Genomic DNA, 25274 nt, shown 5'->3' on the forward strand with positions numbered 1-25274 from the left:
TGGCTGTTTCAGGTTGTCACTCCTACAGCACTATTTCCCTGAAGGGCATCCCGGGGGGACAGGATGCCAGACCCTGGGCCAGGACTGCCCACCCTCCCAGCCCTCAGGACCCCTTAATGCACTGCTGCACCCAAAACTGAGTGCTGCTAATGGGGATTTCGGCTGCTGGGAGACACAGGAACCTGACCTGCAGGTCTGTTTGCAAAGCTGCAGCTGCATCTCCAGCCCCACGAGCCCCCAGGCTCACAGCACAGTTAGGGCAGGCGCTGACCTCTTTTTTTTGTCTGTGTGTTCTATTTTTTCTTCTTTATTCCTTTTCTAGTTTTCCTTCCTTTTTTCCCTTTTTTTTTTTTTTTTTTTTTTCCCCATCTTTTGAGTGCAAACACAGCTGGAGCCTGCCCAGCAGCAGCACAAATCCTCCCCATCCTCACTGGAACCCTTGGGAGGTTCAAAGGCAAAGCCCCAGAGCTGCGCTGAGGGCAGGAATCCCAGACTCCCACACCCATGGGATGGGGATTTCTGCATTCCTTGTGACACAGCCGACCCACCCCAAAACACCCTTTGGAGCCAAGTGCTGCTGCTCATTCCCTCACAGCTTCCAATTATTTTGCAGGTTTTATAGCTTTTTAATCCTATTTCTCACCAACCTGATATTTGCTGTTCAAAGTCTGTGGGCACAGCTCAGCCATGAGCTCCTCGCTCCACATAAATATAAATACACATCTACACATGCACCCTTTATATATATTTGCACATATATATATATTTTATTACCCCCTTTGCACATATGCCCTTTATCTCTATGCACATACATATCCTTTATGGGAAACCTTTTATGGAAATGCCCACAAATACCCTTTAAATCTATGTATCCATGGGCACACCCTTTATACACAACCCTTTTATGTCTACACAGAGAGATATTCTCAGTATCTATGTGCAAATATAGATCCTCTCCATACATCCTTTTATACATCCCTATATTATATGTGTATTTGGATGGACACACAGTGTGAGTGCATCTCTGGGGTGTTTCCCTGCATTTATAGGATTCACCACCCCAGCAGTGGGATCTCAGCCCAGACCCCAGTGATGGCCCGTCCTTCCCCACAGCTCCCTGTGCCACCACTGCAGGGCTGCTCCCTCCCCACTGCAGGCAGCTTTTGGGGTAAAACACACCAGGTTTGCTCCAGGGAGCAACACCCAGCTCTGCGAGGAGCCTGCTCAGCCAACAAATCCAGGCAGAAATGCTGTGTTTGGATTTCCAGAGTGCTGCCATTTGCTCAGCACACACCTGACCCGGATATTTGGGAAATTGATGCTGGAAATGCCAAATCCCTGCAGGGCCTGATCGCTCTGCAAAGGGAGTGGGAGGCGCTGGGCAGGGGGATTGCTGAGCCCACGGGGCGGCCTGGAGACACCCCCAGGTGTGCAGAGAGGCCCCACTGGTGGGAACTGGTCACACTGGGGGGAACTGGTCCCAGCACAGCCCTGGGGCTGTGTTAGAGCACACTGAGCCCAGCCCTGCTTCCTCCTGCAGGGCAGGAATCTGTCATTCAAGCCCCGCTTCTCCTCTGCCTCCCAAACCAAACAAACCCACCAAGCAAACACTCACATATATCTCCATTTACACCCGTTCTGCAGCAGCCAGGAGGGTGCAGATGGAGATGGAGCAGACAGACAGACACACAGACAGACACGTGCCTGAAGCTGCACAGTTGCCAAGTGCAATCAATGGGTTGTCTCCAAGTAACTGGGCAGTAAAAGCTCTTTGTGCTTGCCTTGCACTAATGCTGGGCTCGGGGACAATGAGGCAGCTCCGTGCCTGCAGCTGAACTGGCAGCAGCCCCACAGCTCCCCGAGGGTGCTGCGCTGGGAGCAGGGTTGGGAATGGGGATGGGAACAAATCCCAGCCCATCAGGAGCATCTGCTGTGGCTGTGCACAGCTGAGCATCCTCCTGGGAAACTCTGGGTGCCGTGCCAGCCAGCTCAGGGTGCTCACCTGCAGCTGCTGGGCTACAGGGGCTCCAGGAGAGCTGGAGAAGGGGAATGGCTTCCACTGCCAGGGGGTCAGTGGGATATTGGGAAGGAATTCCTCTCTGTGAGAGAGCAGCTATTAGAGAGGACAAAGCAGGAGCCTCTGCTCTCTGGGGATCAGCTTGCCTGGCCAAAGCAGCTGATTGAAAGTCAGCTCTGATCCATCCTCTCCTGCTTTCCATTAGCACAGCCATCGTGCTGCTGCTGCCGAGAGCCCCCTGTGCTTTGTGATGGCTCTGCTGCCACACATCACTGCCCAGCACACAGAGAGCACAATGGGGTTTATCTGTGCTGGGCTCTGCAGCCACCCTGGTTCCCTGCACACAGCTCCCACCTCCCAGGCTGGAACTGCCTCCTTTTCCTTGCCTTAACCCCAAACCTGCACCACCAGCCAGGCCTGGAGGTGCTCAGCCCCTCAGCTTGGAGTTCTTTTAAAGCCAGAGCCCAAAGCCAAGCAGCATCCCACTGCTGTGTGCCCAAAGCTGGGCTGCAGCTGAGCCAGGCCTGGCCCTGCAGGGGCCTCACAGCGCGATGGGGCAGGGAAAGGGCAGCAAGGAGAGGGTTTGGGGCAGAGCATGGCACAGCCCCTCTCCGTGCCCACAGCTGTACAAAGCTCCTGGGGCCACCAAAACCTCCAGGGCAGGACAGCTGCAGCCACCTCAGCCCACAGAGCCACAGGCACTGGTTTAGTCTGGGCAGAGAAGGGACACCCATGTCCTTCTGCCGTTTGTAGCTCTGTGATGCATTTTAGCTTCACTTCAAACCATTCCAGCCTCCTTCTGCAGGGAGCAGCCTTGGGACAGGGGAGCACAGTGTCTGTGCCGTGCTGGTGCCTGGCACTGACCAGGGGACAGCCAAGAACGAGGGGACCTCAGCCAGCCAAGAGCCCTGCTCTGCAAGCCGGGTCTAACCGAGCCCCATTCCACAGGCCAGGTTTAACCGAGCCCCTCGGTCTGCAGGCCGGGTCTAACCGAGCCCCTCGGTCTGCAGGCCGGGTCTAGCCGCGCCTCGCTGTGCTGGCAGCACCCAAGGGTGCCATTTCCCTGCCCAGCAGCACCCCAGGGTGCCATTTCCCTGCCCAGCAGCAGCCCGGGCTGGCAGCAGGTCCCCACAGCACAGCCTGGCGAGCAGAGCCAGCTCTGAGTCACAGCAAACACAGCCTGCAGCCTGGCACACGCTGAAAACGCCCCGGGGCACCCAGCAGGGCTGGCATCTCCCTGCATTAGGCTTTTCCTCACCCTGAGGGATCCCAGCAGCCTGGGCAGGAGCCCTGCAGGGAGCTGGGGCAGCATCCCCACAGGGAGCTGTGCCAAGCCCAGCAGAGGCAGGTGCCAGGCAGGGAAAAGGCTGGTGAGGAGCTGTGAGCCAGCCCAGGGTGGCACCTCCCCGCTGACAGGATCCCCAGGAGGGCACAGCCACAGGGTCACCCCCCTGCCCGTGACAATGCCAGCCCTGCTGCTCCTTCCCCATCCTCACCCACACCAGGCCCTCCATGCCCACTGCCTGCTGGGGTTTGTTTTCCCCAGGATGAGCTCAGGGGTTTGCCCAAGGTGTGTAGCCATGATACTTTATGAAAAATCCTTTCCTTAGGATTTTGCCCCCTGAGAAGCTCAGAGGCCTCAGGAACAGAATGTAAACATTGATTATCTGCTGCTGTGGAATGCAACAGGTGCATCTGGGATTGGTCTCATGTGGTTGTTTCTAATTAATGGCCAATCACAGTCAGCTGGCTCGGACTCTCTGTCTGAGCCACGAGCTTTTGTTATCATTCTTTTTTTTCTATTCTTAGCCAGCTTTCTGATGAAATCCTTTCTTCTATTCTTTTAGTACAGTTTTAATGTAATATATATATATAATAAAATAATCAATCAGCCTTCTGAAACATGGAGGCAGATCCTCGTCTCTTCCCTCATCCTCAGACCCCTGTGAACACAGTCACACCTGGCTCCCACAGAAACACCACAGCCCAAACCCACCCCAAGCCCTTCACACAGGGCAGAAATGCTGCTCAGAACAGACACTTTGGCTCTGCTGCAGAGATTAGTAAGCCTGAGTTAATTGTTTTGTCAAATGTAGGGGGCTCAGGGGCTGGCACCAGCCTGTGCAGGACACAGAGGCACCAGATCCAGCCCTGAGCTGCAAAATCCTCCAGCTCCTCAAATCTCAGGGAAAGCCCATCATTTTGCTTGTGAGCCACCTAACTGCGAGGAGATGGTGGGTAAAACCAGGGAGAATCCTACAGAGATGCACCCAGTTGGGAGTGCTGGGTGAGGAGGGCTCATTCTGTGGCCAGAGAAAGCACCAGGGTCCAACGTGCACACCAAAGGGCAAGGTGACCATTTTGGCTTCAGGAGCCCTGTGGTTCAACATCAGAAAGTCAAAAGTGGCACAAAGGGAAAGGGAGGACTAACACATCCTGCAGCAGCACAGAGGTATCTGGGATAAAACCTGACAGCAAAAGGACAGGGGGAAATATCACAGGTTTCCAAGAGTCTGTTAACTAAAGTCAACATTACACACATAATCCAGTCTTCAACCAGGGCCACATTACAAGGACAAATCCCCTGAGATTTGGTTTCACCTTCCCTTGCTCCTGGGGAGTGGATGCTGCACAGAACCCCGCCTTAAACCAGCAGTGCCCAGCCCAAACCTCCACCAGCACAGGGCAGCATGACATGGAAAATCCCCAGCCCTCCTTGTGCCTTTCCCTCACCCCATGCCTCCCTCATGCTTTTCATGGGAGTTTGGAGTTGAATTATTCCCTGGGAAGGGCAAGTGCTGAGCGTGCAGGCAGAGCTGAAGGAGAACGAAAGGAATTGTAATTTATAAATGTACATAGAGATGTGGGATGAGCCCGGAGCAGGGAGCTCCCAGGGGAGCAGGCACAGCATCCTGGGGAGCCAGGAGAACTGCAGAGCAGGGCTGGGGGGGACGAGGCTCAGCTCTGGCTGACAAATCGAGGCTTTAGGAGAAAAGCCCAGCGTGGTGACATCTGTGTGACCAGCCACTGCTCAGGCCACAGGGACAGCAAAGCCCTGCAGGGGACACGGGCACTGCCAGAGGGGACACAGCCAAGAGGCTCTTCAGCCAAAGGAAAGAGAAAGTGCAGGGGTGGAACATCCCTGCAAAGCACCCCGTGCCACAGAAAACAACTGTAATTGTGGGGCCGTAATTAACACTGGAGCAGGGGAATGGTGAGAGCCCAGCAGGGGCACCGAGTGCTCTGCAATGGCTGAGGGACCCAGGAGCAGCCCCAGGGGCTGTCCCTGTCCCTGCAGGGCCACCTCCATCCTCCCAAACACAGCCCAGCCCCAGGCAAACCCCTCAGCCAGCAGCGGGGAAGGGCAATTCCCCTCCTTGGGGAACCCTCACCACCCATATCCCCTTTCCCCTCCTTGGAAAACCTTCACCATCCATCTCCAATTCCCCTCCTTGGGAAACCTTCACCATCCATCTCCAATTCCCCTCCTTGGGAAACCTTCACCATCCATCTCCAATTCCCCTCCTTGGAAAACCCTCACCATCCATCTCCAATTCCCCTCCTTGGGAAACCCTCACCACCCATATCCCCTCCTTGGAAAACCTTCACCATCCATCTCCAGTTCCCCTCCTCAGGAAATCCTCCCCATCCATGTCCCACACCCACCGTGCACCAGCCCAGGTCCTGCAGGGCACACGGAGCTGGAGGAGCAGCACAAACCCCACGCAGGCACAAAACCAACACACACCCCCTTCCCTGGCAGAGATTTATGGCCTGAGACACTTGTGCTGCTTAATTACCTCGTTAACCTACAACACTCCTGTGTCCTTCAGGGACAGAGCAATTACAGCACAGGCATTCCCAGGTGGGGATTTGCTTCCCTTCACTGTTTGGAGTTTGAGTTAATTAACACCCCCCAAATCAGCCCAAACCTTCCCTTGCCCTGCAGCATTCCCAGCTGGAAGGGATCAGGATAACCATCCTATCTGTTTATTTATCTGTGTATGTATCCATCCATCCATCCATCCATCCATCCATCCATCCATCCATCCATCCATCCATCTCCCATCTTCCATTTATTCACCCATCCATCCATCTACCAGAAATGAGACAGAAAAGGAGAGGTTTTTTCCCCCAATGCAAAACCAGAAGTTTTAAATAAAATCTCTGCAATAACACATACAATGACTAAAACATTTCTGAGTCCACACCCACAGAAGAACCTCCAGGCTTGGGAGAGCTCCACAGAATTGAGATAAAGCTGCTTTTGGCTCCTTCCAAGGCTGGTTTCACTGCCCTGTGTCTGTGCTTGTGCCCACAGCAGCCAAACTCTACCAAAATAAAACCTGAGGGGTTTGATGGTCCCAGCGCAGGAACCCGGGGGCAGGTGACCCCCAGGGGACCCCTCGCACGCCCCCTCACAGGTGGGGGATACAGCCAAACTGGGGAAATCATGGCACAGCTTTCCTGATATAAACTGCACAGAGTTTGTCTTATTGCTACAAAAATATGGGAAAAAAAAAGAAGTAAAAAAGTCACTGCTCCTGACGCTGGTGGTGGGAAAACAACGTTGCTTAGAAACATCCCCATCAGGGCTCCAGAACCGCTCCTTTCTGTGCAGAAAATGAATAAAATATGTAATTTATTCCCTGAAAAAAGAGACTGTTTCAAGAGACACCAAATCCTGATGAAAGCGGGGACCCTCCCCACTCCCTCTCCTGCTGCAGCTCCTCTGATGTCCCTCACCTGTCACCTGTGGAGTGGGGACAGTGACACATGGCTTGGCATGACCCCAGCCCCATCCCTGCCTCCTGCAGGGGAAAATAACAGAACCCCAGAATCCCAGGATGGTTTGGGTTGGAGGGACATTAAAGCCCCTCCAGTGCCACCCCTGCCATGCAGGGACACCTGCCAGTGTCCCAGGTGCTCCAGCCCCATCCAGCCTGGCCTTGGGCACTGCCAGTTTCTCTGGGCAGCCTGTGCCAGAGCTTCCCCTCCCTCTGAGCAAAGGATTTCTCCCCAACATCTAATTCCAATCTCTCTCCTCTTTTCGTTCAACTGTTCCCCATGTCCCATCACTGCCCGTGTCTAAAATTGCTCTGTTTTACCCTGCACGTCCTGGAAGATGCTCAGCAGGTGCTGACACCTCGGGTACATCCATTTGTCACCATCCGCGGGGCTCAGGCTCGCAGGGAGCCGAGGCTGGACCCCACGGAGGTGCTAATTGTCGCCGTTAATTAACTTGGGTGCTTTCCTGCGCTCAGCACCGCGTTCCTCCGCCCCCTCGGCTCCCAACGCCCTGCGGCTCTCGGGCACCAGCAGCTGTCCCCGGGCCAGGCTCCGGGCAGGAGCTTGTCTCCGCATGCCGTGGGTGGCAGGAGAGGTAAACAGAGCTCTCTGTGTCACGCCGGGAATAAAACTCTTCCCAAGGCTCACAGCAGCTCGCCTGCACCGCCGCCCGGGCCGGGGGATCGCAGCGACGGAGCTGCAGCTTTGGGCTGGGCCGGCATTGCAAATCCCGAGTTTTGCCCCGGGATTGCAAACCCCTCTGCCGCACGGATGGGGATGATGAGCACCCCGGGACAAAGCACAGCGTTGCCGCTGCTCTGGGGTGCTGCAGAAAGTGCTCCGTGCTGGGGAGAAACGGTTCGGCGAGGATGGGGTTAAAGCCATCGATAATGCACAATAAAAAGGGTGGGTGCAGCAAACCCTGCTGGGCAGCTTCCCTTGCTCTGGCACAGCCCACCCGCCTGCTTGAGCCTCGGAAATACTCCCTGCTCCTAAACAGAACCTATTTCACCCCAATACGACCCAAACTGCTCCATCCCATCCACAGGAGACAGCCCAGCTGAGAGAGGCCCTCCTGTGCCCACAGTGCCACCTGTGCCCACACTGCCACCTGTGCCCACAGTGCCACCTGTGCCCACAGTGCCACCTCATCCCCACAGTGCCACCTGTGCCCACAGTGCCACCTCATCCCCACAGTGCCACCTGTGCCCACACTGCCACCTGTGCCCACAGTGCCACCTGTGCCCACAGTGCCACCTGTCCCCACACTGCCACCTGTGCCCACAGTGCCATCTCCTCCCCACAGTGCCACCTTGATCCCCACAGCATCACTTCATCCCCACAGTGCCACCTCATCCCCACAGCAGCCTGCAGCCCTGGCACCTTTGTGTGCCCAGACCAAGGCACTACATCCCAGCCCAAGTTCCCTGTGTGGACAGAGGTCAGGACAGCTCCAGGCCACAGAGCTGCAGCACAGACAGAGAATCAGAATCACAGAAGGGACCCACAGGGATCTGCCAGTCCTGCCCTGCCCTGCCCAGCCACCCCAGCAATCCCACCTGTGCATCCCTGGGAGCATTGCCCTGGCTCGATGAAGTTTGGGTATTTATGCAAAACATCAAATCTCAGGGATTTTTTACCTCTGTTCCCAACTGATGAGCAGCACAGATAAACACACAAAGCTGCAGCAGCTGGACCAGCGTAGGTGGCCCAGGTTGTGCGAGCTGAAAGCACAGATTTCTGTATTTCTGCTCTTGCCTGAGCACGTGCATCCTTCACTTTGCTCTGGCATTCAATCTGACACCTGCACCGTGTGACTGCGCGCGTGTTTGCCGCTCTGCACACTGCTGTGAGATCTCCTACCTGTTCCAGGAATGGAAGGGGCTGGGTGTGGGTCACGTGCAGCAGTGCAGTGCAGTGCAGGGAGGGAGCTCCCGGAGCAGGGCAGCATCACACACAACCCACAACGGTCTGGGTCAGGAGGCACCCTAAGGATTACCCCACACCACCCCTGCCATGGCAGGGACCCCTTCACTGTCCCAGGCCGCTCCCAGCCCTGTCCAGCCTGGCCTGGGCACTGCCAGCCTGTTCCCAGCCCCAGGCGTCCCTCTGTGCATCCTCCTCAGCACGCAGGCCCCGCTGTGGGCAGGACAGGGATGCTCAGGGCGGGCTCAGTGCTACAAACCGGGGAAATGCTCCTCGTGCAATAACTGCAGGGCCGTGCTGGTGGGCTGGGAAGGCGCTGGGGGCGGCAGGAGGAGGCTCCTGGGCAGCGGGCACCCAGCTGGGCACCCAGCCCGGGCGTGGATGGCACAGGGGACGAGCGGTGCCTGAAGGGCATCCAGCCCCCGTTCCCTGGTCCCTCCCCACTCCCAGCTCCCCTCCACGCTCGCAGGGCCACGGGCTGCGTGGGTGGGCGCCTCAGCTGCGATTCCCCAGCGCTCTCTGGGCTCGGTGCTCGCAGATGACGCATTAAATGTAGATAAGGCAGAGGAGATGGCCCCGAGCCCACCCGAGGCTGTGCACAGCTGCCCAGGGATCCCCAGAGCTGTGGGGTCACTGAGGGGTGCTGGGCTGGGGGTTTCAGGGGAACAGCTCCTGCCCAGGGCCCGTCCCAGCCCATCCCAGCCCATCCCAGCACATCCCAGCACATCCCAGCCCATCCCAGCCCATTCCAGCACATCCCAGCACATCCCAGCACATCCCAGCCCATCCCAGCCCATCCCAGCCCATCCCAGCACATCCCAGCCCATCCCAGCCCATCCCAGCCCATCCCAGCTCAGCCCACGGCGCTGCCCCCGCCGTGTTTCATCACCACCCGACCCCGGCTGCAAGGGAATGAAACCCTCTTAGTCATTCTGCAGTGGGGCTTTCAAAGTGCAGCATTTCAGATGGCTGAGGGGATTACGTGATCCGTGCAAAAACCCCTGATGGAATCAAGTTACAGCCAGAAATAAGGGGAGCAGGGAGAGTTCCTTGCCATGCCATGCCATCCCATGCCATGCCATCCCATGCCATGCCATCCCATCCATCTGTGCGAGGGGTGATCGCTGTCCCCACTGTCCCCTCTGTCCCCATTGTCCCCTGGGGTCCCCAGCCCTGCTGGGGACGGACACAGAGCCCTGGGACACGCCCTGCCCTGCCCTGCCCTGCCCACTGACCACATCCCAGCTTTTGGGAATCAGTGTCTGAGCCATGCCTGCGTGCAGGGCTCACAGCCACCAAACCCACTGGGCTGGAACAGAAATGCCACCTGCCCTGCTGTCCGTGCCACCTCACACCAGACAGGCAAACCAAAACCAGCAAAAGCCTCTCAGGGGTTGCCTTCCCCATCCCCTGGCCCACCTTGGGAAGCATCAGTCACCCAGCTGAAGTGGGTGATCAGCTGGAAATGAGAATCAGGAACTTTCTCCACAGGCACTAGGGGCTCATTCTGACACAGTCCTGGCGCTGGGAAGGGATCTGGGCTCCCAGCACAGCTCCATCCCAGCAGCACCCTCAGGGATGGCCCAGGAACGGGACACTCCCCTTTGGAGGGACAATTTATCCTTGCAACAATATTTGGGTAAAGGTGATTTGCGGGAGTTGTTATAAAAACAAACAGCCTGAGGTAAGGGAACCACTGGGAAACATAATGGAATTTATGCTTTAACTACTGCACGGGACTTTTGCTTTTTAACAGAGAAAATAAATTTTTGGAAAGATTTGAAGAATTGCTGAACAAGGGCCCGGAGGGACAGGGTAAGAGGGAATGGCTTCCCGAGGCCAGAGAGCAGGGATGGATGGAATATTGGGAAAAAATAACCACGTTGGACAGGGCTTGGAGCAAGCTGGGAGGGTGGGAGGTGTCCCTGGCCATGGCATCCCTTCCAAGCCAGCCCACCGTGGGCTGCTCTGACGGCTCTGAGAAGCAGCTGCAGCACTTTCCAGCCAGCACAGCTGAAGCTGTTTTTCTGTGTCAGTTTTTATGGTGAATTCAATGCCAAAAGGAAAATATAGGTACGCCATAGAATTTTTATGACTTCATCCTCAAAAATATCTCCAGAGCAGCTTGTTTACATGGAGGGCACGTTTCCCTGGTGGCTCAGGAGCTCTGAGGGGGGATGCAGGAGCCCAGCCCAGCCCTCCTGCCCTGCACCCTGTGTGCACAGACACCATCCCCATTGCAGCTCCACGTGCTGCACCCAGCTGCTGTGGGCCCTGACCAAAATCCTGAATTTTGTAACCAAAACCAAGAATAAACCTGCTCCAGCTTCCCTCCTGAGGAGCTGCCAGGGACAGGGCACCAGGACTTCAATGGGGACACCCAGGAGGTTCAGCACCTTATTTTCCATAAGCTTCCTGCTTCTCCTGCTCCTCAAACCCCAGGTCCCAGTGATTATTTCTGCTCTGGGCAGAGCTTTGCCAATAAACAGCTCCCAAAACTCGTTTGCAGAGCCCTGAGGGAGCACAGGGCCAGCCCAGAGAGGGATCAGACACCAGGCCCTGCGCCCCTCCTGCCTGAGGGGTTTACGGTGCTACAAAAGTAGTTTGAGAAACAATTCAAACTCATTTGGATGCCTCGAGGAGCAAGTCCCACCCAGGGCATTTTCCTTTCCTCAAAGACAATTAATTCCTTAACAAACACATTCTACAGGAGGCGTTCTGTAGCGTTAGTCTGAAATAAAAATAAGCACGCTCAAAGTTCCAACTGGATTTTGCCGAAGCAGCCAGGCTAAAATAATCCATTTGAAATGTCTTAAACTGTGCGCTTCCCAAGTCATTAAATTACAGCCTTCCTGCACGACGGCTCCTCTCCCAGCCATTTAAGCATCAGATTAAAGCTGTCAGGCAGCCTTGAGGTGGAAAATACCAGGCTGCAGGGATGGAGGGTGGAGCAGCCGTGGGGCAGGACCTGCACCAGCTTTGGAGGGTGGCACAGCCACCCACTGCCACTGCCACTGCCCAGAGAGGGGACAGGGGGCTGGGGACACACGAGTGGCACTGCTGGGACAACCACTCAGGGGGGTCGGGGACAGAGAGCTGCAGGTGATGGGGACAGGATGTACCGGGTGACAGGGAGAGTCATCCACGGGTGACAGGGACATCCAGCCGTGTGTGACAGTGACACCCGCCCACGGGTGACAGCGACACCCACTCATGAGTGACAGGGACACCCACTCACAGGCGACAATGACACCCACCTACAGGTGACAGTGACACCCACGGGTGACAGTGACACCCACCCACGGGTGACAAGGGGTGGCAGGGACACCCAGGGCTGGCAGGGACACCCAGCCGTGCCCCCCTGGCCGTGGGCGGCTCCGTGGCGCAGCCCCCGCAGCTCCAGCTCATTATTTAAAACCTTCCTTCAATGCCATCGTTTTCCTCAGGCAGAGCCGAGCCGTGGGAGCCGTGCCCCGGAACCCAGCCCTGCTCTCCTGAGCTCCCCTCGGGATCACCGCGGTGCACGGTGCCCCCAGCGCCACCCGCACGCAGGGCAGGGCAGGGACAGCACCGCCCAGCAGTGCCAGCTTTGCTTCACCGGGCACCTGGAACAGGAGATCCACCTGCAGCGCTCACACCGGCCCAGGCACCTGCAAAGGCCCCGTGTGCCGTGGGACTGTGGAATTGCTGAGGTTGGCAGAGCTGGGGGATGGCAGTGCCAGCCCCAGGGCAGCAGTGCCAGGCAGAGGGGCCCTGCCCAGCCCCGGGCACTGCCCTGCGTTTGGAGGGGAGCTGGTGGATAAATGTGTGTCCAAACCTCACCCTGCAGTATGAGGAGAACAGAGAAATCCACTCCCCATCAAACCCAGCCTCATCTGGGAGCTGCGAACTCCCGGGAGCCCCTGGGAAGGTGAGAGCAGCACAAATCAGCAGATTTTGTTTACTCAATGGTTCCTTCTCCTTCCCCTCTGAGTTATTCCTGCCTCCTTTGTAGCCATTATAAGCTACAGTCCTGGGGGGAAAAGCATTGTGAATTCAGCGTAAATCCATTCTGTTCACTGGATTAATCTTAATTTGCAGCAGGAAAATGAAGATCAGACGATGAGCCATAAAAGTCAGCCTGATGCGGAGAGTACTGAAACAATATGGAACTCGATACCAAAATAATTGTGCCATTTGCATGCGAGAGTTTAAAACTGCTCGTAATTGCAGCAAGACTTAAATAAACCACAATTTCCTAAATATGTGAGGTAGTTATTATGGTTAATGCTCGGAAAATGAAACGCAGGAAAAAAAGAAGACACACTGCTAAGAAATACCTGCTTCCACTGACACCCCTTGGCGAGCACAGGACTTAGCCAGAATTCCCAAAGGAATTCCGCAGCCCAAGGTGACCCGTGCGTGTCCCAGCCCATCTGGGCTGCTCTGGGCTCCCCAGCCCGGTCCGTGGGCTCCCACCCACCCCGGGTGCTCTGCAGGGCCCCTCCAGCCCCAGCGGCTCCGCGATGCACAGGGGGAATTCACAATTAACAAAAGCCCTTCGGCTCCAGCGCCGGGAGAGCCGGGCGCGCTCACAGCGCTGGAGGCCGGTGGTGCTCGCCCCCAGACCCGCCCGGGGCTCCGCAGGGCTCCTCCCGAGCTGCCATCCCTCCTCCCGTGCCAGCGCTCGGCAGCCGCGCCAGAACCCCTCCAGGAAGGGTCGGGGATGTTCCCTGCAATCACAGAATCACCACAGCTTTGGAAGGGACTCCAAAGCCCTCCCGATGCCATCCACCCCAACCTTGCACGGCCCCAGGCTGCCCCAGCCTGGCCTTGGGCACTGCAGGGATCCGGGGCAGCCCCCTGTGCCAGGGAGGCCCTCCCTTCTCCGAAAACAATTCCTTCACAAACCCTTCTCTCAATCTCTCCTCTTCCCCAGGGGACGAGGAAGAAAGCAAACTTTACTTCTCAAGGTTTATCTGCCCAGATCACCTTTACGTAATTCCAATGTCAGCAGCTTTTGTTCCGCAGATTCCTGCCTGTGCCTTCACCGTCCCCGCACGCTCAGCTGCCCTCAGATTTGCAAACAGCGTCGGGAAGGGACACAACCCTTTTCTGCCCTCCCTCCTGCTTTATTCCCTTGTTTCTCAGCTCTTATCTTACAAACGTTAGTAACACCTCTGCAATGAGGGGAGATTCTCGCCCCTTGGGTGGGAAGGATGGGTTTCACCTCGGGGGATGCTGCCCGGCCTCTCCCCGGAATGTGAACGCCGCCACTTCGCCTTTGCAGATAAAATTTTTTGTTTAGGCTCGCGCCGCAGTTAATGGTCAAAGCTGCCTCCATCAATTATGGATGAGCACAAATAGATAGTTGTGCTCCGTAAATTGGGCCCCTCGTGCCCATGCGCGGCCAGGGCTGGGCAAAAAGGGTTATTTGTGAACTGCTGACGGCCCCAGACCGGCCCCGCAGCGCCGGGGCCCGGCACAGCCCAGCTCCCAGCACATCCCAGCTCCCATCATATCCCAGCTCCGGGCACATCCCAGCACAGCCCAGCTCCCAGCACATCCCAGCACAGCCCAGCTCCGGGCACATCCCCGCTCCCAGCACAGCCCAGCTCCCATCACATCCCAGCTCCGAGCACATCCCAGCACATCCCAGCTCTCAGCACATCCCAGCTCCGAGCACATTCCAGATCCGAGCACATTCCAGCTCCCAGCACATCTCAGCACAGCCCAGCTCCCAGCACATCCCAAATCCCATCACATCTCAGCACAGCCCAGCTCCGGGCACAGCCCAGCTCCCAGCACATCCCATCACATCCCAGCTCCGGGTACACCCTGTGCACCGAGCGGGCTCCTGGGTACATGGCGTGTTCTGGGCAAGGCTTGCAGTGCTGCAGCTGCAATTGATACTGGTAGTATCAAAGAATCTGGGGATTCTAGAGTGGTTTGGACCGCACGGGACCTTAAAGACCCAACTGCCAAGGCATCCGCAGCCTCATTGTAAGAACTTCTCGCTGAGGTGTAATTTAAAGTCTGAGAACAGGCAGGCCGGTGCCAGTCTCACTTTGAGAAGTTGTTCCTGCGGTAGCAGCGCCACGTCTCAAACAGCCCCCAGCACCAGCAGCGGATCCATTTTGCTGAGAAGAATTTTAAGGAAGATAAGGCAAATTAGCAGAGAGGAGAGCGGGGCTGTGCCCTCTGGCCGGCCCAAAGCAGGGCAGAGCCGGGCTGCCGTCCCTGCTGCCTGCCCTGCCCCAGAGCAAAGGCTCAGGCTTTGTTGCCAGCGGCGTGCGGCACGCTGCCATTGCCCCGTGCCCGCTCTCCCGGCGCAGGGGGCGGCAGCGCGGCTGTGCCCGGCGGGGACAGCGGGGGCCATGGCCTGGAGCCCCTGTCCGGGGACGATGCCAAGCGCAAAGCTCGTTTTGCCAAGGCAGAGCCCAGGTGTGCTCAGGTGAGCGCCGCGGGGACGCACCTGAGCCCACCTGAGTACTTGCAGCTGTTTCCCGGCGAACCATCGCATTTATTCCCGTAAACTTTTGCCTTTCATATTCCAGTTCGCTCCCCGAGCTGGAGCGGGGCCAGAAACATGTCACTCGGTGAAAAGCCCCCGAGCTGGCTCCTCTCCCGCCCCCAGCCCTGTCACAGGCGCTGTCTCTCCCTTTTACATAATGGGAGCGCTGGCACCGGGGGAGGCGGCGGGGCCCGGAGCATCCCGGAGCGGAGCGGGGCTGGGGGCAGCCCTGGAGCATCCCGGAGCGGAGCGGGGCTGGGGGCAGCCCTGGAGCATCCCGGAGCGGAGCGGGGCTGGGGGCAGCCCTGGAGCATCCCGGAGCGGAGCGGGGCTCGGGGCAGCCCTGCCCGGGGGCGGCTCTCGGTATTTTTAGCGTCCATCGAGGGCCAGCCTGGCTGGGGTGGCTTTTGGAGCAGCCCGCGCTGCAGAGCTCAGCATCAAGGACATAATTCAGGCAGAAAATGAATTGGGAAGGACTTCAGCTTCAAAATGTGAGGGAGGTGAGGAGTTCGCAGCATTATCGTTGCAGCCGCCGGGAAAAGCCTTTGGCTCTGAATTCCCCTCGGGCTGAGGAACGGGTCCCAAGGTGAGCACGGGATTCCGGCTCCACCGGCACCTCCCCACCCAAAGGTTACCGAGACTGGCAGGGCACAGCTCAGCCCGAGGGTTACTCAGCCATTCCTCCAAACTCCCCTGCGCTGGGGAGAAATCAGCTCTGCACACGGAGATTCGCGAGCAGAAACAGAGATTAGTCATAAAGATAAAACCTCAGCCTTGTCGCCAACGAGCTGCTATTCCTGGTGCAGCTCCCGGGTCTGGGGCAGACGGAGCCGGGGCTGTGAGAACTCCGGTGGGACAAGCCACCCTCACTCCCAACCCTCATCCAGGAATAAGGCAGAAAGCGTTCCCAAAGGCCCCACTCCGGAGGCTGCAGGAGCAAGGAACTGCGATTCTCCGGGGTGTTGGTACCCTGCGAGAGAGCTGGGAGCCCGGGGAAATCAGGAGATAAGTGCTGGCAATTAGCACAAAGTGTCCCTGCAGCCAGCGAGCGTGGCTTGGGAGCAGGTGCTGTCTCTGAGGGACACCATCACAGACTCGTCTCCCGCAGATGGGGAAACTGAGGCATGATGGCTTGGATGGGGCTGCCAGAGGGGTCAGGGGTCACAGGAGCTCTGCTCCACTGGGAAGGTGATTAAAGGACAAGTTACACTGATTTTGTGTATCCTGTCTTTGGACAAGACCCTCTGCCATGCCCCAAGCACTGCCCTCCCCATGGCCTGGGAGCTGGGATCCTCCTGAACACTGCCCCTGCCAAGATTGCTCTGGATGGGCACTGTCCGTGCCAGGATCCTCCCCCTGGATGTGCACAGTCCCTGCCAGGATCCCCCTGCACACAGTCCCTGCCAAGATTGCTCTGGATGGACATTGGCCCTGCCAGGATCCCCCTGGATGGGCACTGTCCGTGCCCGGATCCCCCTGGATGGGCACTGTCCGTGCCCTGCCACTCCAGCCCCCCATCCAGGAACATTTATTAACCAGCAGCTCTGCCCTGGCCACGGGCTCACTGAGGGTTTCTGCTGCCCACGCCAGGGCAGGAGGGTGCTGCCACGACCCTGCTGGAAGTTGGTCATGGCTGAAGGACAGGGAGCAGCAGCTGGAAAGGCCGGGCTTCCACTTGGGCAAAGCCTCCTTGTCATTGATCCACCCTCCAAAAAAAACCACAGAAAATGACATCTGAGCACCCCATCCATGCTGTTCCAAGCCCTGCAGCACTGGCATTTCCCGAGCTGCAGGATCCCCCTGCCCTGGCTGCACCACGCCTGGAGCCGGCAGTGGCTGCTGAGCCCAGAGCGCCTTTGCAGCCGTCCCAGGACCCCAAAGGCAGCACTGACACAAAACTGCACCTGCAGCTCCCGTGGGCAGCTCTGGGGGCACGGAGCCCTGGCCGGTGTCCCATGGGCTGGGGGCAACCAGGATAAAGCTGCCCACAGCCCCACGCCCTCAGCCTGCCCATTGACCCGCCCGTGCCAGCCGCCTGCCCAGCAGCAGCTCCAGCTCGGGGTGCAGAGATGCCAGGCTGTCCCCTTGTTCCCCCACTGGTGGCTGGAAGGGACGCCCTGAACGGGCAGAAGCCAGCCCCGAAGGCACACAAATCCTTCTCACTCACAGCCAAAGGCAGGGCAGAGGAGCTGATCAGCTGCCCACACTCTGCGCTTCATAGCCCAACTCACAGCCGTTCCTCATTTTTGCTGCCCAGGCTAGGAGGAATAAAAACCTGTGAGAGGCAGGAGGCATTCCATAAGAACGGCCGAGATTTGGTTTTCTGCATTTGCCCAAAATGGGCTTTGATCTCATCTTGCCCGAGTGCACCAGGTGAGAAGCCGGTGAGCCGCCCCCGCGGTGGGCTGATCCCCGCGGCACACGCCTCTGCTCCACACGGCCCCGCAAAGCAACTTTCCGTGCCCGGCCCCGGGCATGCCTGCCTAATTGATTCTCCTGCTCATTAGCACCAGGATTAGTTACACTGAACACTTAATAGGAACCATCTTAGCACCGCTGTCACAAATTCGCGGCGTTGCACACGATCTCCCCGAGCAAGCGGGTTTTGGGTACAAAACCGCAAATGCATATGCCTGCAAAAACACAAACACCCCAAAGCTTCCCAGCTACGCCCGAGTTCAAAAATCTATTAATAACCTGAGGAGAGAGCTCCTCTGCAAAACCAGGTGCATCCAGGCAGGCAAAGTAAAGAGCTACCACACTGCAAGGGAACAAAGACCGAGACCGTGCCCATACCTATATTTCATGCCCGTTTGCTTTGCGGTGGATTCTTTTAATGAAATGTGGTGCTGCGGGGTAAATGTCCCCAAACTGCGAGCGATAATAGCCACTGTCCGGAATTTCGCCCGGGCTGCATTCACTACGTTCGGGGTCGTGGTGTTCTGCTTGCTGATGAGCCTGTCTTCACCATTTCTCTTCAAGTTGTGGTCCGTGCAGGCGATGGACACTTGCATCGCGCCCGCGGCGCCCCGGCCGGGTGGCGGGCGGACCCCCGGCCCCCCGCGGGCTGCAGCTGCCCGGCAAGCGCGGCGCCCCCCGAGCTCCGGGCCGGGTGTCCCCGCTGCCGCCGGCCCCGGAACGCACTCGCGGCTCGGAGCGGCTCGGGGCTCGCTCCGCGCTCTGGGCGGCTCGGGCGCTGCCGCTCAGCCAGAAGCATCCACGCACTCGGGGCTCCCGGGGCGCCGCTCCCTCATGCCGATCGCTGCGCGGCCGCTCTGCCTCGCTGCGGGCTCCCGGCCGCCGCTCCTAAATCACCGCCGGCATCCTGCGAGCGCCCAGTGCTGAGCAGGCACGGCCGAGCCCCGCACCTCGCCGCGCGTCCCTAAGGAGCGGCAGCATCCATCGGTGTCCGTCCTTCCTTCCCTCGCCCAGGCGCAGCAGCAGCGCTACCTCCCACCCATGGCAGCCCGCCGAGCGCTGGCAGCGGCTCCGCAGCGGCGCCGGGATCCCCCGCCAGAGCCTGCGGGGAGGATGGCGAGGACGGCAGCGATGGGAGGGTGCGAGCCACGGGCCTCCTTTGTGCTCGCGGCGAAGGCAGGCGTTCAGGCAGATCCGCCCGGAAAAACCGCTGCCGGCATCGCTCGGCGAGGTCTCGAGAGCGGGCAGCGATCCGCTGTTAAAATGGGTTAATTATGGGGGAAAGGGAGGGAAAAAATGGGGGGAGGGGGAGGGAAATCGCTGCGTTCCGGAGTGCGAGGCAGTTAACACGTTAATGCCGAGCTCCCCGAGCCGCAGCACGGCCGGGGTTAATCCCGCTCCCCCAGCAGCGCCAGCGGAATGAGCCGCAGCACAAAGGCTTGGAGGCAAAACCATCCCCGTCCCTCAGCAGATCAAACCATCCCCAGCCCCATTCCAGCCCCATTCCAACCCCATCCCATCCCCGTCCCCGGCCGAGGCTGCCCTGCCAGCCTGACACTGCCCTGTGCCACCTCTCTCCTTTGGGCACCGAGGGGACCCCCAGGCAGTGGGGAGTGGGTGGGTTTGGAGACCCCCGAGGAGCCCTGTCCGTTACTGGCACTGGCACTGGCACTGGCACTGGCACTGGCACTGGCACTGACACTGACACTGGCACTAGCAGAGTGCCCTGGCCAGGACGGGCAGTGGGTGCCCCTGGTGCAGCCCCACAGCAGAGGGTGCCCGTGGGTGGCAGGGCAGGGTCACCCTGGTCCCCTTCCCACCCAGCCAGGCCACGGGAAATGGTCCAGAGGGGCTCCCCAGGCCCCACCCTGCCCAGGCTGCCCGGGGAATGGAGCTGGGGGCACCTCCTGGTGCCCACCCCGCTCACTGCCAGGCCCCTGCCCTGCCCTTGGGGTGGGAGCAGCTCCCAGGCAGAGCGAGCTGGGGGCGCTGGGGGTGCTCACAACCCGGTTTGGGCTCAGGGGGACCGGGTTTTACCCTGCCCTGCAGCGGGGCACAGCACGGCGTGTGTCCCCTCTGCCCTGCTGAGGAGGGGGCTGTGGCAGGGCAGGGGGCGGCTGGCAGCCAGCCACGGCCACCCACCAGCCCTGACAGGGCCAGCTCCTCTGCACGGCTCATGAACAGGTACTGAGCACATCCCTTTGGGGACGGAAAGCATTAAATCCCAACAAAGACAGCCGCCGTGTGATATTTCCCCAAAGAGGATTAACAGTTAATCATGCAGCAGAGCCACCAACTCCCAGCTCGGAGGGGTCTCCTTGGAGTCACCCTCAGGCAGCGTTTGGGGGCAGCAGGAGCCCGGAGAGTCCCCAGAGCCCTCATCAGTGCATCAGCAAAGCCAGCGGAGTGGGGCACGGGGGGCACAAGCCTTGGGTCACTGACCCCTGGGTGCCTCTCACAGCCAGGACACCCTGAGGGTCCCCCCGGCACTGAGGGCACTGCTGGCAGCACCCAGGGGGTTTCGGAGCCCAGCTGTGTTTCAGAGCCCAGAGCAGCACTGACAGACCTGGAACATTCCCCTCCCTGCTGGCCTCACACCCCCGGGCTCAGGCGTCCCAAGGTGTGCTCTGCCTCTGTCCTGCACATCTCCGGGGAGCTCCCACTGCCCCAGGGCTGCCAAATGCTGTGACTCAGTGCTGGGGATGAGCCCAGGTCACTGCCACCCTGATGCCCACTGCCAGGGCTGCCCGTGGCCCGAGGTGCCAGGGAGGGGACAGAAAGGGACAGCCACATCTGCACTGGCACATCCTTACCTCAAGCTGCTTAGCTTTGGAGGGGTTACAGTCTCTGCACAGAAGATGTATTTAAATATGGGATTTATTTCATTTCCTGAGCAAGATAATCAGACTCTAGAGTAAAACGTTGGAGTCACATAATTCGGCATGATGAAAACCCTGAGCTTATGGAAGAGGAGGTACGTGACAACCCTGGCAGAGGACAGCCACAAGCTGAGCCTGGGCTCCCTGTGACACCTCAGTGCCACCAAATCACTGTGACAACGTGCCCATGCAATTCCCCCTGAGCAAGACAGCAAGTACTCATTAAATTACTTGCTCAAAATGCTTCATCAAGCAAATGTGGTTTAACACAGCTGCCTGTGACCACCCTGTGACCCCCCAGCCCAGCCCTGGGGCCACTGCAGCCACCCCGGGGCCAAATCGGGAGCCAGCAGGGCCAGGGCAGAAGGGCAGGACAACAGGAGCTGGGTAACAGGAGCTGCCTGGGTCTCTGCACAATCCCTTCCATGGCCCCAGGGCTGTACCCTGCAGGGGCAGGGCGATACACACCCCACGGTGAGCAGGATGGAAACCCCCAACAATGGAATAAATGCTTTGTGCAGCCACAGAGGGGTCCGTGCAGAGCTGGAAGGGGCCATGGGGCTGGGCTCAGAGCAGGGCTGAGGAAGGAGCCCTTCCCTTCCCTTCCCTTCCCTTCCCTTCCCTTCCCTTCCCTTCCCTTCCCTTCCCTTCCCTTCCCTTCCCTTCCCTTCCCTTCCCTTCCCTTCCCTTCCCTTCCCTTCCCGAGCTCCAGGGGCAGTCAGCAGCTCGGCTCTGGCTGCATCCAGAGGCAGGAGGATGCTTCTGCAGCCCAAAATATGAACATGAATCAAGGTCCTGCAGTCTGGGCTGGGTGAGACCTCGTGAGCTGCTGCAGCCCCGGCCCAGCAGGGCTGGAGCTGAGCCCGCTGATTGCTCCTTCCTTTTTTAAACGTTACCTTATAGTGGAGCTCCTTTGAAACAGGATGCCAAGTCTGGCTGCAGATTCTGCTTCTCCTGGCTGCAGTCACAGGCTAAATTATTTACTCTCCTGCCATGGCAGGGTGTTGGGATGGGTGGGCTGTAGGGCCCCTCCAGCCACAGCAGCCTGTGATTCCAGCAATCCAGGTCACAGTAACGATGCCAGCCCAGCCTGCCTGAGCTCTTTAACTGAAATTCTTCTATATTGAGGAAACGCAACAACTGAATTTAGCAGCAAACCTGCAGCAGTGCCCATGACAGAGGTGGTGGCTGCCCCTGGATCCCTGGAAGTGTCCAAGGCCACGTTGGAGTAACCTGGGATAAGGGAAGGTGTCCCTGCCCACGGCAGGGGGTGGCACAAGGAGCAAAACAAGGTCTCCTCCAGCCCAGACCATTGTGGGACTCTTTGATCAGTGTTGGAGACATTCCCTGTGCTCCCAGTGCCGGAGGGTCCTGCCCTCCCCACGGCCAGAGCAGCCCCAGGGCCAGGCAGATGCAGCAGGATGGAACAGGCAGTGCTCCCAGGCTGGACACATATCAAAATTGTGGTTTCAGCCTTCATGAGGAGAGTTTAACCATGCTGGACACTTAGACAGCTGCTCAGTGAGGGTTTGCATGCAATGCCCTTGGATGGGCCAGACCCAGGGAGATGGCGTGGCAGCACTGAAACACTGCTAGCAGTGCCGGGGGCAGGATCCTACTCCAAAATCTGAGCCCTTGGAGCTTCTCCACCCAAAAAAAGGCCTTTCTCTTTTTTATGCAACAGCACAGAGCTGGCCAGAGCCCCACATTCTGTCCAGGGCCCCAGAGCCACATTCCCCAAAGCCAGCACAGACACTGCGGGCATCAGTCTCTCTCCAGGAGCCTGAATGATCCCAAATTCCCCATTTCCAGACACCAGGAGCAGGAGAACGATCCCACATCCCTGATTTTCAGACACCAGGAGTGGGTTCCCGATCTCAAATCCCTGATTTCCAGACACTAGAAGCAGGAGAACAATCCCAAAGCCCTGATTTCCAGACACCAGGAGCAGAACAATCCCAAAGCCCTGATTTCCAGACATGAGGAGCAGGGGAATGATCCCAAAGCCCTGATTTCCAGACACCAGGAGCAGAGCAATCCCAAAGCCCTGATTTCCAGACACCAGGAGCAGAGCAATCCCAAAGCCCTGATTTCCAGCCTGCCCCCATCACTGTCACAGGACAGCTCAGGGCAGTCCCAGTCCCAGTGGAAGCTCCGTGGGGCCGCAAGGACAGCGGTGGCAGCCCCATCCCGTGCCCGCCGCCCCTCCCGGATCCCTCGGGCTCGGTGTCCCGCTGGGTTTCCCGCAGGAGAGCTGCGGGATGCGGCAGCAGCTCCATCCCCGATGGCGCAGCACGGGCAGGCTGAGCGAGGAGCGCTGCCCCGGAGCAGGGCACGCAGCTCCCAGCGCCTTTCCCGGGATTAACCCGGTTCAGAGCCGCTCCAGCGCCGCTCCCCCGGCACCGGGCGGTTCGGAGCCCTCGGGTGCGGCCGAGCCCGCTGGGAACGCTCTCGTGGCCGTGTTTGATAACGCCGCTGGAAGCTGCGCGGGGAAACGAGCTGCACAGCAAAGGCCCGGCGCTTATCGAGCCCACGGCCATCGCATTTCCGCTGCTTTCACATCAAAAACCCCATCTGCATTCGTAATTGCACTTGAGGAAAACTGATCCAAATTCCCATTAAACGGTTTTTAGTTAAAAGGCGTCGCTCTGGCAGGGTTTGAGCTGGGCTGGGGACGCTGCCCCGGCGGGTTCCTCTGGTGGCACAGGAGATTGTCACCTGGGGGACAGCGGCGGCTCCCGGGATGGACCGAACCGGGGAGGGACAGCTCCGAGGACTGGGATCAACCCAGCAGCAGAGCAGCTGGGGCTGCCCCTGCATCCCTGGCAGTGCCCAGGCCAGGCCGGGTGGGATTTGGAGCACCTGGGACAGTGGGAAGTGTCCTTGCCATGGCAGGGGTGGCACTGGGTGGGTCCCTCCCAACCCAAACCAGGCTGGGGTTCTGGGCTGCTCTAGATCCAAACTCCCATCCCATCCCATCCCATCCCATCCATCCCATCCCATCCCATCCCACCCCATCCCACCCTATCCCATCCCATCCCATCCCATCCATCCCATCCCATCCCATCCCACCCCACCCCACCCCACCCCATCCCATCCCATCCCATCCCATCCCATCCCATCCCATCCCATCCCATCCCATCCCATCCCATCCCATCCCATCCCATCCCATCCCATCCCATCCCATCCCATCCCATCCCATCCCATCCATCCCATCCCATCCCATCCCATCCCATCCCATCCCATCCCATCCCACCCCACCCCACCCCACCCCATCCCATCCATCCCATCCCATCCCATCCCATCCCATCCCATCCCATCCCATCCCATCCCATCCCATCCCATCCCATCCATCCCATCCCATCCCATCCCATCCCATCCCATCCCATCCCATCCCATCCCACCCCATCCCATCCCATCCCATCCCATCCCATCCCATCCCATCCCATCCCATCCCAAGGCCAGCCCCACCCTGGGTGTGGGGGCACCCCCGGCCCCAAGGGAGCCCCGAGGAGCTCTGACAACATGAAATACAACATGAAATAAAGAATCTCTTGATGCACAGGGAGGAATCAGCGCTGGGAGGGAGCCTGGAGCTCGCGGTGTCTGACACGGAGGGTGGAACTCATCAGAGCCCAATCCAATTAATCAGCTGCTCGTCCCCGTGGAGACAACACTCCCCCCGGTGCCTGCTGCCCATTAGCTGCTGGGTCCCTGCTCCTAAGCAGGTAATTTAATTTTTCCATGCTATCTATTCCATTTCTCAGCTGACTGCAAGCCCGTGCCTCACATGAAGGGCTCCAGAAGTCACCATTATATTAATGTACCGTGCTACACTGAGCACTTAATGGTCTTTAGGGCCCCTTCCAGCTCAAGCCACTCTGTGATTCTGCGGTATCAGAACACGCAGAGCTGCACGAAGCTCCAGGGCACAGCACAAGAGGGTTTTGTGTTTTATTCCCCCTGGGAGCCCTGGCATGGCATCCAGGCTCTGAGCATCCATGCCAGGCCTGGAGCAGAGCAGCAGAGCAGCAGCGGCACCCTGGGGCACTCCAGGCTGCTGTGCCAGCTCGAGGCCAAGAAATGCTTTTCCCTTCTGCCATCCTCGTGTTCCACCCTGGGCAGACACAAAATGCACAATTTCCCCGCGTGCTCCGCTTCACCTGATGGGTAAATGTATTCCAAATAAAGCTCAGCCCAAGCTGTGTTCCTCCAGCTTGGCTGTGCCCGTTGAATAGCAGATTTCAGGCAATTATGAGCATTGCTGTGTTATCCACACACGTCAAATCTCACCCGAGCATTGCTTGTAACAGCTTAGAGCTCCAAATTGACTTGTTTGGAGAGAGGCTGCTGAGGAGGGGGGTTTGGATCTGGGAAACAAACACACACACAGCTCCAGCTGCACGCTCTGGGACACGCTGGAGCACACAGAGAGCAATTATGGAGCAGGAATTCCTGATTCTGTCATGTTAACCGGCAGAGGGGCAGCACAAAGACCAGCTACAGCACGCTGTGCTCTTTGGGAAACTCCTTTCCAATGAAAACCCCATCAAAAAACTTCCCCCTCTTCTGGAACCCCTCAGTTTTCACCTCCTCCTACAGCCCAAGGAGGGACGTGGCCCCTGTGAGCAGCTCAGAGAAAGCCAAGTGCCTCCATCAGTCATTATCTTATATAAGTCACCCCTGCATAATAAGCACTATTAAAAACACCACCTTCCTAAATTGCGTTTTTCAAAGAAGAATTTTAAGTCTC

The 25274-nt window shown here is 58.5% G+C and overlaps 1 protein-coding gene across 2 annotated transcripts in view; it reads right to left on the reverse strand.

The window, feature by feature from the left end:
* The window catches only part of KCNAB1 (potassium voltage-gated channel subfamily A regulatory beta subunit 1), a 58335-nt gene that overhangs the window by 23416 nt on the left and 9645 nt on the right, over positions 1 to 25274 (reverse strand). The window contains exon 1 of one of the 2 annotated variants that reach the window (XM_063167449.1): positions 18021 to 18297. The exons of the other annotated variant lie outside the window; for it this stretch is intronic. Coding sequence (XP_063023519.1) covers positions 18021 to 18238 — 218 coding nt within the window. The 5' untranslated portion in view covers positions 18239 to 18297. Of the gene's footprint in view, positions 1 to 18020; positions 18298 to 25274 lie in introns of those variants that run through there. 2 annotated transcript variants of the gene reach the window in all.

This window comes from Melospiza melodia, chromosome 12, assembly GCF_035770615.1.
Source record: "Melospiza melodia melodia isolate bMelMel2 chromosome 12, bMelMel2.pri, whole genome shotgun sequence".
Lineage (NCBI taxonomy): Eukaryota > Metazoa > Chordata > Aves > Passeriformes > Passerellidae > Melospiza > Melospiza melodia.